This window comes from Herpailurus yagouaroundi, unplaced genomic scaffold (assembly GCF_014898765.1).
Source record: "Herpailurus yagouaroundi ecotype Mexico unplaced genomic scaffold, PumYag 198, whole genome shotgun sequence".
Taxonomy (NCBI): Eukaryota; Metazoa; Chordata; class Mammalia; order Carnivora; family Felidae; genus Herpailurus; species Herpailurus yagouaroundi.
The window spans coordinates 2,962,901-2,975,973 of record NW_024412429.1 but is presented as its reverse complement, the minus strand read 5'-3'; the positions used below and the strand labels follow the sequence as shown (position 1 = coordinate 2,975,973).

The following is a 13,073-nucleotide window of genomic DNA, read 5'->3' as shown; positions in this document are numbered from 1 at the left end:
TACAAGACTGCTGAACCGAGGGGCGGTCATTCCTTGAACAGAGTCCTGTCGGGCTCCTTGAACGAAGAAGCCCAGTATTTAATGTGGGAACAGACGGACAGAAGTTGCCTCACACTCTGACACAGGCACTGAGACTGGCCAGCAGCCCGCTGCTCCCGGGACCCGAACCCCTAAAATCCACTCTTGGGGGCAAGAAGTCCTTTCTCCGCTTCTGCTGGCACGCACGACTGGCAAGGTCGGGGGGCTCTCGCAGGTGCTGACCTCGGGCTGTCTTCTCACTGCCCTGTGCCTCAGTTTCCCGCAGGAGTCCCTCCCACCTCACAGAATGACAACACCTGCTACCCTCGGAAGGGTTCAGAAGTATAAAAAGAACACAGGCGTGAGTTCCTCACGATAACGGGTGCTGAAAGGCTACAGTGAAGGTCCCAGCCCCGGCCAGGAAGCAGCAAGCTGGTCAGCAGGGGTCGGTCCGTGGTGCCTGTGGTCGAGGCAAGCATCTTTCCCACGGCGAGGGGCCCCCGGGCTGGGCTGGGGGTGGGGGTCCCGTGGGCCGCGGTGATGAACTTTCCCGCAGCATCAGGGGCAAATAAATGCAGACTATGTGCGGGGCTCCCCCGGACCCCCCTGCCGAGGCCTTGGGCTGTAACCGCAAGTTTTCATTCGGCTGCTGAACCAGCCTCTTTTGGGAAGATCTGCTCCCAGGCGGTTTTATTTGCTCGGCTGTGCAGCCGAGTTAATGGCAGAGCAGGGCAAACCGGGGGATGTGACCCCACATCCACTGGGAACGGACTTATTCCGCACCAACAGGTCACCCGAAAATTTCTGCTGGCAGCTTTGGGTCACAGAGGGAAGCAGAGAGCGAAATGAGTAAGTTTATATTTTCCGGGTCGGGTCCCGAGGCCGGCGCTGGGCTCGCACACCCGGGCAGAAACCAGACGGTTGAGGAAATGGCTTCCCATTGTCGTCCTGAGCACCTGCCGGGCAGAGGGAGGCCTCCTGGCGGTAACGGCTTTTGCAGCGGCTCCTCTGCCGTGGCCCTGAGTTGTCCAGGCTGCTGTGGCAGGAGGCACACGTCCAGACACCCGTCAAGGCCGGACACTTTCACGTCTGCTTTCCCGATGGGTCTGCGGCGTGCCCGGTGTGTGACCGACGGCCGGGGCTGGTCTTCGCGACACCGCGGCTCGCTGGTGCGCAGGGAGGAGAGGACGGGCGGAGAGTGGCGACGGGGATCTCTCGTCTACGTGCAGCGGTCAGATGTCAAGCAACTTGAGGACAGCTGCGTCTTACAACTGCTGGACCACGGACACCCTGCTCACCGGGACACGGGCCGGCACCCAGCACTGCTTGTGGAATAAGTGAACTTGCACAGAAGTGGCTCTTCAGAGCTCCCTTAACCACGCACCGGCTGCTTTCATCCAGGGCTGGAGAGGGAATGAGAGCCTTCCCTCCCTCTCCGTCCCTGCCTCGTCTTCTGCGGGCAAATACTGAAGTGGGGGTAGATATGCTCAGTCCCCGTGAATCTGAAGGACCTCTCTCAGAGACACAACGGAATCAAATGCCAAAAGCAACAGGAGAGGTTTCCCAACCTCAGTTTTAGTCCGATTACTTTGAAATAATGCAGACTGCCACCTTCCTGGTGCAAGATTCCAAGTGACCATGTGTGTCCGGGCAGGGACCCCCGCCCCCGTCCCCTGGCCGGCACAGCGGTGCTGGGTGCACTGGAGCTGGTCTCCCGCGGGACCCTCGCCTTCCTAACGCTGCAGACACAGGCCGGGCCGCTGCTCAGAGCTGGCGCGGACCCCTGGGATGCAGAGCCGACTGGTGTGGGGTTCAAGGCCGTCGTGCTGTGAAGAAGTTCTCTTGGTTCCCCCTCCGCAGGCCTGCTCTTCGGGGGGCTCCCTCCTTGGCCGAGATGAGCGTCCGTCCGTAGTTCTTGCCGACAGGTCCTCCTGGGCAGAGCTGTGCTGAATGGTGCCCGGTCCCTCCTGGTCGTCCCAGCCGACGCCCCAGCAATCTCCTTCTCCTCTGTGTTCTCGGCTGTGCCGGTGGGGGGGGGGGCTGCGGTGCCCCAGAGAGCGGGCGAGAAGTGGGTTCCTCTGCCCCGAGAGCCTCTCTCGTTCCCTCTCTCGCTCAGTATTTACCAAGTGTGTCCTCTGAACCAGGTGCATCTCAGAGGTGTGGGAGACACGTCTAACAACACTGACAGCGAATCCTCACCTCGGGGAGGGTATACCCAGCAGCAGGGGACGGACAAGGACGATCGACATAAATAAGGGCCGTGACCCAGTGCTTTGGAAGGTGATAAGCCGGAGGAAAAGGAGCAGGGGAGTCGGGGCGCTGGGCGAGGAGCTGCAGGTTTGGAAGGGCCCCCAGGGAGACTTCAGCGAGAAGCTGGCTTTTTTTTTTTTTTTTTTTTTTTGGTAGTCTTCACATCCTGCGCGGAGCCCAATGTGGGGCTTGAACTCATGACCCTGAGATCAAGACCTGAGCTGAGATCCAGAGTCAGATGCTTAACTGACTGAGCCACCCATGTGCCCCCAAGAAACTGGCTTTTAGGAGGAGACATGAGGAGGACATAACTGAGACACAGGGGGCCCCCGGGGGCGGGTGTGCTGGGCGGCAGACAGGTGCGCAGAGAGGGGGGTGAGGGGAGCGGGAGGGACAGGTGGGGTCTCAGCTCCCCTGCTCGTTCTTTTCACAGCACTGCTTTCTCTCTGGGACCAAGGGCGCACCCTTTGCTTACTGCTTCTCTCTCCCAGCCCAGCGTGTAGGACTTGCCCATCCTGGCCACCGCTCTGTCCCCAGGTCCTGGAGGTGTCTCCAATATGCCCAACAGCAGGCTGAGTCGATGGAACAGTGAGTGACAACAGAAGGGGGTGTGTGGCTCTACTCTGGGCTGCGTGGGTGGGAGGGGACGGGACACAGCAGAGCAACCCCCCTTGGCCCCAGAGCGTGTCCTCGCAGGGTGCCAGGGGGGCACGTCCCCAGGGCTCAGCTTCTGAGGCTCTCGTGTGTGGTGCCGTGCCGGCACTCGGAGGCCTGAGACCCCATCACCCCACACAGCAGAGCCTCCGTGCTGTACGGAACTTGAAAACAATCGGCTGAAAAGGACCTTCAGGTGCCCGTGAGCTGGAGATGACTGGACCTCCGTGTGAGCCTGCATCTCCGGAAAGCTAAGTAAAAAGACATTTCACGCGCAGGCAGTGGCTCTGATGTCCCGCTTCCCTTCCCATTTTTCTGAACTCAACCTGCTGTCGGTTTGGCCCTTGAGCCAGGCTTGTGTCCCCGGAGGGGAGGTGACGTGTGCCAGCATCTCACATGCTTCTCTCCAGTGTCACCGTTGGAAAGAAACTTGATCTCGTAAAAGCTGCATAGTCAGAAGCGTAGACGTGGGTATTAAAGAATCTCACGTTCTCCCAGCTTGACTTTCTCCAAAAGAGGAGGAGAGGGGAGGAGGGTCAGAAGCTCTGAGAGCAGGGGTTCCATCAGGGGCAACACCGGGGGCTGGGGGCCGCCGAGCCACTCCTGGCCGGAAGCGGCTGGGGCACCATGCTCCGTGGGGACGCGAGGAAGACAGAGGGAAGGGCAAACACGCGTAATAATAGCCCTGTGCTAGAGAGGACATTAACTCTTTTTTTACACTCTGTTAAGATCTCCAAATGTAACAGCTGTGTTCACCTAAAGGAAAGGACCGAAGAAACAGACATCAGAGGAGGGACGTCTTCCATGCACACAAAGCACAGGGCGGCTGTTGAGATGAACCAGCCCCGAGCTGAGGGTCTGGAAACGGCTCCGAGCGGCTGGTGGAATGAGATTCCGGAGCCCCGGAGCCAGCGTCTGGCTCCACGCGGCGTTGTGGCCCTGGCTTGGGGAGCTGGAGCCAGAGGCTGACTTCTGACGGGGTCTCCTCCCCCGACCAGGTGATGTCTGTCTCATCACCCGGCCTGGCGTCCAGCACAAGAGCCCCTCAGCCCTGGTGTTTCCTCTCAGTGGCTTTCCATCGGCACCCGGCCCGTCCCCTGGCTATGAACCCCACTGGCCCAAGCTCGGCCGGGCTGAGCCCCAGCTCTCTCCCGACTGCAGACCCCGGCCCAGTGGTCCCTAAATGCACCACGATGGTAAGTCTTCCTTAGGTCGCTAACAAGTGTCAGCCGTGAGTTTGTCTTTAACGGTCTGGATGATACATTTTTTCTTTAATAACTCTGTAAGAGCGCTAGCTGTGGGGGCCTGGGCATGAAAAGAGACTGGAAAAGCAACACAGAATCTGAGATGCCAGTGGTTCAGCACCAAAGAGGCCTGCACAGTGGGCCACTGCCCACGGCCCAGCGGCCCGGAGACCCACAGTGGCCCAGGGGCCCAGGGACAGAGGCCCAGTGACCAAGTGACCTGAGGAGCTCCTGCAGCCCCTTGCCGGATGGACGGTGATCTCCACTCTGTCCTCAGTGCGTAGCAGTGGCTGCAGGGTCATCTGAACCTGCCTCTAAAGGGCCAAGCGATAAAGGGATTTCGGGCCTGGTGCTGCGGGGACGGGTGGTCCCTGGTCTGTGCCTGTAAAATGCCAGCCTGTTCATAGGCTCCGGAGAGAGGTGTCACCCTCCTCCAGGTGACATGGCCGCGTTCACCTCTGGTGTGTACCCGGCTGGTGTGCCCGCCCCCTCGCTCCCCGTCGTCGTCGTGAGAGGCGGGGACCGCCGTGCGCAACTTACATTCCAGTCTACGGTCATGAAGAAGGGGTTCCGCTTGATCTCCTCTACCCCGTCGAGGCCAGCACCTGTCCCGGGACAGAGCAGACACGGGCATCAGAATACACCCCCGATTTCGTGGCCTCTGATGGTTTCGGACGCAGCAGAGGGAGGGGCTGGGCTGCCCAGAGCAGGGGTGAGGCAGGCTGGAATATTCCTGCCGCAGGTGTGGGGACGCCTGGAAATCCGGGGGAGGAAGCTGGAGGCCCCGTAGGCTCCACGCCCACCACCCACCGTGGGGCTTGAACTCTGCCCAGAGGTCAAGAGACCACAAGGGCCACAGGCTCTATCCACTAAGCCAGCCGGGCGCCCTCCGGCCGCACTTCAGATGCCCATTAAAGCTGGCGCAGGCCGGCCTTCCAGAAGGCAGCAGACATACAGGGGCAGTAGGAGAGGAGGCAGCTCTGGGTTTACAGGGAAGGGAAAGAAAGCCAGGAACTGAAGAGGCAGCTTCCAGCGGGATGAAACCCAGAGAAAGACTGGCGTCCACACGAGCGAACGCTGGGGCCCCTGGAGACGGCTTATAAACAGTTCCGCTGGGCTGGTTGTTCCTACCCGGCCTGGCTCTTTCCTCTCTTGCTCACATGAAATCCCAAGAGCTGGGGGAGCGAGGGAGGCCCGAGTCTGCCGAGCAGAGAGGATTCAGGGCTGCGAAACTTTTTTGCCCGACACTGGGTCACTATATGTCTGCCGTGAGTGCAAGGGCAGAGGGAGCCTAACGGAGGCACTGGGCCAGCGCTGGTCTGTCCCTTACAACAAACGCATGGCACTGACATCAGTTTAGTGTTAGGGGAAACCGTCCAGGGGGGTGGCTGGGAGCGCGCAGGGAACTGGCTGTACTTTCCATTCAACTTTTCTGTAAACTTAACGCTGCTCTAAAAATAAGTCTATTAATCAGAGAAACCAAAACCCTAAGGCCCTAAGAGCTGTGTTTTCTCCAGGATGCAAAGTCGGGGGAAGAGACTGTGGGCCAGGGAGGGGGCTGGTGGCACGGGGGCCGCGTGGGCCGGGCTGTCTCCAGCCAGCTCCTGTCCCAAGGTTGGGGACGGGGGTTCCGTGTCACTCGGTTTGTGAGGCACAGGCTTCCCGCTTCTGCACCCCGGGCTCCGCGGGCCCACCCCAGTACAGCGGGAGCTGGTGGCTGCTGGCCGATGGGGGAGGGAGCTGGGATGGGGAGCCACCCCGAGCTGCTGTGGTCACTGTGGTGCTCCCCATCCAGCCTCACCGTCGGGGCCTGAGAGGTTGGGGGGCAGCCCCCACACGGGGTCCCGGGGTCCCAGAAGACGAGGCCCTCCTGGATGTGGCCGGATGTTTTTGCATCCTGGTCCTTGTGCTCACGTGGGGAGAAAAGGAGGGGTGAGAGCTGTCCTCGGGCAAAGATGTCTCAGGAGGACGGAGGCCCAGGCCCACCTCCCGTGTCTGCCCGGGGAAGCCTGGCCAGGCCAACACTCTGGGGGAGAACCCGCTGCTGGTCCCGCAGCATCACCGGACTTGTGATACAAGGCAATGCGGGCGGCGGTCAGACTCTGGGATTTCTCCTCTGCTCTCCTGCCCGGCTCTGCGCACACCGAGGGCCTACGACTGTGACCGCTACTTTTTAGGCTGAAGGACACGGGGTAAGGTGGTCACGGTCGCCCGAGAGTTTGTGAGGAGAACTAGGATTTGGAGGGAGATCTGTGTCGCCCCAGGCTGGGGCTCCACCCTGTCCTCAGTCCCGTTTGGAGTTTTCTTCTGAGGACCTGTGACATGATGATATGGTGAGAAGTATCCATTTCGGTCTTTGTCTCTGGCTCCTGGTCAGAGCCCCCCAACTCTTGCAATTTCCGAAGTCGTGAGAATAACAGAATCATCTTTTGTCACAGTATTCGGTTGTGGTCCCAGCAGCAGCTCTTTTGTTGCTCACGACAAGCCTCTTTGATCCCCCCACCCCCACACACAGAATTTAGGTCAATGGGGTGGCCCTTGGAAAGCCCGTTGAGGATGGGGGCTGGTCACCACGAAAGCCAACCACGGGGCCAACCACGTGACTACAGGGTGGGAACTTCCAGCCTTACCTCTGACCTCCAGGGAGGGGAGGGGAGAGGAGAGGGCTGGAGGAGGGGCGTATCACCCACCGCAGTGATTTAATGGAGCACGTCCAAATAGTGGAAACTTCATAGAAACCCTAGACAACAGGGTTTGGAGAGTTTGTGGGTTGATGTGCAAGAATGCATCCATGTGCCGGGAGGGTGGCGCACCCCAAATTCCAAGGTCCTTCAGACCTCACCCTATGCACCTCTTCATCTGTGTCCTTTAAAATATCCTTTGTAGGGGCACCTGGGTGGCGCAGTCGGTTAAGCGTCTGACTTCAGCCAGGTCACGATCTCGCGATCCTTGAGTTCGAGCCCCGCGTCAGGCTCTGGGCTGATGGCTCAGAGCCTGGAGCCTGTTTCCGATTCTGTGTCTTCCTCTCTCTCTGCCCCTCCCCTGTTCATGCTCTGTCTCTCTCTGTCCCAAAAATAAATAAACGTTGAAAAAAAAATTTTTTAAATATCCTTTGTAATAAACACAGATCTCAGTGTTTCCTGAGTTCCGTGAGCTGTTCTAGCGCATTACTGAACCCAGAGAAGGGGTCTTGGGAACTCCTGATTTATAGCTGGTTGGTCGGATGCACAGGTGAGGCCCTGGGCTGTGGGAGGGGCACCAGAAGCGGGGACACCTTGTGGGACTGAGCCCTCGGGGTCTGTGCCAACTCTGGGTGGTTAGAGCCAGACTGAAGTCACTTATACGACTCCAAGCTGGCGTCGACTGACAAGTGAAGAATTTGTTGGCATGGAAAACCCATACATCTGGTGTCAGCAGTGCCGGAATGAGTAGAAACAGGTGTTTCCCTGGAGGACCTCACCGGATTCCTGGGTCTGTCTCCCTTGTTCTGTGAACCCCTGACCAGAGCCCTGAGACCTGGTCCCAGCAGCTAGCAGCCCCTGATAGGGACCCAAAGCGCTGCTGTAAAGAAACGTGGAGAACCAATCCGCGGTCTGACTCCCAGCGCTGACCTCCCTCAGCCCATCCTGTGGGCAGGCCGCCTTTGACCAAGCCCAGAACTCTGACTGAAACACGCTCCTGGTGATAAGGATTAAGTAGAGGGAACCCCACCCCCGATTCCCTACTGCTTCCCAGATCCTTCTCGGTGAACGTTGACCTGCTGCTAGAGCACTGGGGGTCGGTCAGAGGTGCGAGCTTTGAGCCCGAGGTGGCTCGCACCCGCAGTGTGACTCATCGGCTCAATTCCTCTGAAGAACCTACTTTGCCTTCTGTTCCCATTACGTCTCGTCTTCACTCATCACTTGCGAATACGATCCACAGGAACTGGAACCAAGTGAGACCCAAAGGAAACGCAGACATTGGTGTAACACCAAATTCCACGCTGGTGCGGGCTGGGTTTTCTCGGAGGCTTAATTAGCACATTTCTATCTGCACCTTTTTCTTCCGCTGCAGCGAGGCTTCGTACCACGTTCGTGCTTTGAGGCCTCAGCCAACAGTCGACAGTGAACGAATTAACACTTTGGCTATTACTCAAAAATTACAGGTGTTCCAAAGGAGAAAAATGTGAAACAGAAGGAAAGTTTCTGCACACGGTTTTTGAAGGCCTACGTCAACCTTCCTAGGGCCCATGTGGTTATTATTTTGGATTCTGGTTTTGTTGATCTTCTCCTCACATGTGTTAAGTAGGCGGTTTTGTCCTTGATGACCCCTTTCTACGTCAACTGCACACCTCTGACAATCGGGCAGAGTTCTGGGCTAGGAAAGTCAGGGAGCGTTTGTGCAGATCCCTGAATCACAGCCGTCGGGGGGCGGTGGTCCAGCGCGCCGGAAGTGAGGAGTTTTCACCGCGTTCTCCAACGTCAGGTAATTACGAATTAGAAACGTCAAAGGAGCAGGTGTGAGGGTTCACGCTTACTCTCTGCAGTAGGGACGTTTAATCATCTGTGGTCCATCCCCAAACTGCAGTATCACTGGACGTGTTCACCTGGCCCCACGCGTCTGATTTCTACCCCTGGGGGGACGTTGTGACCTGGCACCCAGTTGGGACTTCCTCAGTCAATGCACGGTCGTGAGCGTGCCCTCCAGAGGTGGCGGGGGTCTGCTTTTCCACGGCCCCGGTTACGGTCGGCTCTCCGCTCCACGTTTTTAACAAGGCGACCTCTGTCACCGTGGGGTTAATCATCACTGGACTTGTGCATTCTCCGTAAATTATTCTCAGAGGGTTTTGGCATCTGCCCCAAATACTTCCATAGACAGCCCGGGGAAATGTTTAGTCCTGGCCCCTTCGAGATGCCTTGGAAGCATTTTATTCGGCTGCTGTTTTTGAGTCACACGGTATCCACCTCGGATTCTTGGGGCGCGCTCAGGACAAGCTCACTTGGGACTGGCGTCCTCGCAAACACTGGAGCTCTGCCCGACTGTCACGTCCAGGCCGCACCGTCTAGGACGTGAACATGAGGCCTGTGCTTTACATTTCAATCACTTGCCCTTCGCCTACACGTTGCTTTTCATAGTTTGGAAGTATTTTCTGGCCCTTTGGCATCTCATTCACTCAGGGTCTAAAATGTTTGCGGGGCGCCTGGGTGGCGCAGTTGGTTAAGCGTCCGACTTCAGCCAGGTCACGATCTCGCGGTCCGTGAGTTCGAGCCCTGCGTCAGGCTCTGGGCTGATGGCTCGGAGCCTGGAGCCTGTTTCCGATTCTGTGTCTCCCTCTCTCTCTGCCCCTCCCCCATTCATGCTCTCTCTCTGTCCCAAAAATAAATAAACGTTGAAAAAAAAAATTAAAAAAAAAATAAAATGTTTGCTTGCTGGGTCTCAGAGGGCACTGCCGGTCGAGAGCTGGGGTCTGGCGCCCGCTCGGCCCCCAGAGCTGGCTGGAGCCGACCGGCGTGCTGGTCTTGACCCAGCCGTCAAAGGTCGGCCTGTTGCTGACGGGAGCCGGGATGGGACATCGGAGACCAGGACGGGGAAGGCATTGTGGAGATGGACGCTGGAGAGCAGAACAGAAACGCGGAACACAGAGGGCCATCCGTCTGCCAGCGGGGGGAGCCGCTCGCCACAGGTGTGCTCGGGGACCAGATCCGACGCGGTCTACACGGCCGTGCTATTTTACCTTCGTCGGCCCATCTCCTTCCTACCTGACCGCGGCCGCATCCCCCTGGGGGTCTGAGACTCTCCCAGAAGTTCCTATAGGAGACACGGACGGTCACGAGGGACGAGCCAGACAAGCGGCCACTTTGCAAAGCCCTAGAGAGTGGGTCCGTTGCAACCTCCCATCCTGCAGAAGGTCTGGAGAGGCATTTACTCAAAACAGCCGCCTCGCAGGGCCCGCCCGACAGCCCCAGTCACGAGAGCCGCCACCACCGTCTGGTGACCACGGCCGACGGGCACACCCCGAGGCTCAGCAGGGCGCTCGACCCGACCCCACCCGGGTGCTCCCGGGCTGCAGCATGAAGGCTGGCACGGGGCCTTTCCCCAGGTTCTTGTCTCTGGCTTCCCGGGCTTGCAAACCTTTCGGGGCGACCAGTGTCGCACCTGGAGGCACCCCCGGCGCGGAGACAAGGACCCTGAGGTGCAGCGCAGGGACAGGCCTCCCGAGGCTTCCTTCAGGGAACATGCCCGACCTCCCTCTCCCCGCAGACCTGTGTGGACCAGGTCACCAGCGACACGGGCCCCAGGGGGCTTTCTCTAGTTCACCGACACTGTCCTCTGGCTGCCTCCTTCAGAGGGACCCCTGGTGCCCTTGGCACCTGGCTTGGCCTGGACTGCCTCTCCCGGAACCCCCCGCAGGCACAGGGAGATCACACAGGCCCTCCCACGTGCTGGTGCGTGCTCCAGTTTTTCCTGTGATGTTCTTTGGGCCTATTGTGCGAGCCGGCCCCCTGCCCCGTCCCCAGCACGGCCGTGGCCTCTCGCCTCTCGGATGCAACCTGGGAATCCTCCAGGGGGAGTCCGCCCCCCGGCCCCACTCCCGACAACAGCAGCTGTTTGGGGCCGCTGACCTACTGTGCACGGGGTCGTATCGCTGAGCCTATCACACCATACAGTAAATAAGTGTGTGACACGCTGCCACGTGCACACCAGCTGCCACGTGCACACCGTCACGATCGCAATGAGCACACATGTGGGGCACCTGGGGGGCTCAGTCGTTTAAGCATCTGACTCTCGATCTCAGCTCACATGGCGATCTCGTGGTTCGTGAGTTCGAGCCCTGCACGGAGCTCTGTGCTGTGAAGGCGGAGCCTGCTTGGGATTCTCTCTCTCCCTCTCTCTCTGCCCCTCCCCTGCTCACGTGCACATGCACGCACTGGCTCTCTCTAAAAATAACATTAAAAAAGAAAAAAAAAGAACACAGATTTGACTCCGAGACTCTTGAAGTCCGTGAAGTGGGGCATCTCACCGCTCACGACACGGAACACAGCGTGCTCCTGCCTCTCCCTCCCCTCCCTCCAGGACGCCCGCTCCGCCCGCCAGCATCCTGCCCTCATGGAAGGGACCGGCTTTTCAGGTTTGCTGGGGGACCGTCCCCCCAGAGGCAGCAGGGCAGAGGCAGGGGGCGCCTCCCGCTGCGGTTGAGGTTTCCGGCCTCCTGGCCCACGTGACCGGCTTTCGCGGGGGGGGGGGGGGGGGGGGCCGGGCGCCCCCCCCCCCCCCGCGCGCCCGGGGGGGGGGCGGGCCCCCCCGGGGCGTGGCAGCACCAGCACCCGCGTGTGACCAGCACCTGCTGCGGGTGTTCACGGCGTGTGTACCGAACGGCGACGGCCCCCGGTCAGTGGCAGGTGAGACTTCCATGCAGACTCTGGAGCGAGGACATTCGGGGGATCCCGGGGCAGAAACGCCAGCTTTAGACCTGGGGTAGCCGTGGGCCCTTGTGCAAATCGTATGGGGGGGAGGGGGCCTCAGCACCTCCACCTGCAAGGTGTAAGCATCTTTGCTCTTTCTTCCAGCATCTTCTATGCACGTGCCCCAGGAGGGTGTTACGGATTGAACTGTGTCCCTCCGAAATTCTTGTGTCGACGTCCTCACCCCCAGGACCTCAGAACGTGACCTTATCTGGAAGTGGGGACTCTGCAGATGTGGTTACAGATGAGGTCATACTGGGCAGGTGGGCCCTAACCCAACATGACCGGCGCCTTACGAAAAGAGGAAATTTGGACACAGACACACACAGGAGAGTGGGGGGGGGGGGGCTGGTGTCCCCCAAGGCCCCGGAGCACCAAGGATCCAGCATCTCCCTGGAAGGGGGGAGGGAGGCGGGGACAGACTCTCTTTCCCAGCTTCAGAAGGCACCCGCCCTGCCCACACCTTGTTCCTAGACCTCCGGCCTCCAGAACTGGGTGTTCTCTCCGCCCACAGAGGACAGGGGACAGCCAATGAGCATCTCAGCCTTCCCCGTGGTCGCCTTTCTCTTTTTACCCCCTCACAAGGGGACTCAGCAGGAGGGGAGACACCAGGAAGGGGGGGGGGGACGTGGAGAAAGGCTGCTCTTTCCCAGCACCAACATCAGGCCCGGCCTCCGGGGCTGGGGTCCTTGGGGCCACCTGGTGGGCGAGGGCTCTTCAACAGACTAGGAATCGAGAGACAGAGGTTCTCGCTGATGTGAAGGTGACGTGGTCATGATACAAATCTGTGTGAGAACGGGCTTTGGGGTGAGGGCTCTGAGCTCCCTGAACGGCACGGGGGCTACTTTGGGGCCAAGAATAAGGCTCACAGCAAACAGAAAGGAGGGGAGGACCCCGCCTTCCAACCCAGCTGCCCTGCAGATCAAGATGAATCTACCCAGCGTGGTCTCTCTCCTTACGGCTAAAGATCTGGGGGCAATTGGCTTCAGTTGCCTCCTTTAAAAACAGAACCAGCCTACGACCCAGCAACCGCACTACTAGGTTTTACCCAAAGGATACAAAAATTCGGACGCAAAGGGCCACACGTGCCCCAATGTTCATAGCGCCATCGACAACAGCCAAAGTACGGGAAGAGCCCACGTTTCTATCGACTGATGAACGGATAAAGAGGATGTGGTTTACGCATACAATGGAATATTACTCAGTCACCGAAAAGAATGAAATCTTGTCATTTGCAGTGATGTGGATGGAACTAGAGTGTATTTTGCTGAGTGAAATAAGTCAGTCAGAGAAAGGGAAATAGCATATGATTCCACTCGTGGAATCTAGGAAACAAAACGATGAACATGGGGGAAGAGAAGGAAAAATAAAATAATATAAAAAAGGGAGGCAAAGCATAAGAGACTCTTAACAACAGAGAACAGACTGAGGGTTGATGGAGGGAGGTGGGTGGGGGATGGGCTAG

The 13,073-nt window shown here is 58.9% G+C and overlaps 1 protein-coding gene across 4 annotated transcripts in view; it reads right to left on the bottom strand.

Annotated features, from left to right (window-relative positions):
* RPS6KA2 (ribosomal protein S6 kinase A2) overlaps nucleotides 1-13,073 on the bottom strand; it is a 345,801-nt gene that overhangs the window by 32,218 nt on the left and 300,510 nt on the right. For all 4 annotated transcript variants that reach the window (XM_040448690.1, XM_040448692.1, XM_040448693.1 and 1 more), the window contains one exon: nucleotides 4,707-4,771. In XM_040448690.1, coding sequence (XP_040304624.1) covers nucleotides 4,707-4,771 — 65 coding nt within the window. The remainder of the gene's footprint in view (nucleotides 1-4,706; nucleotides 4,772-13,073) is intronic.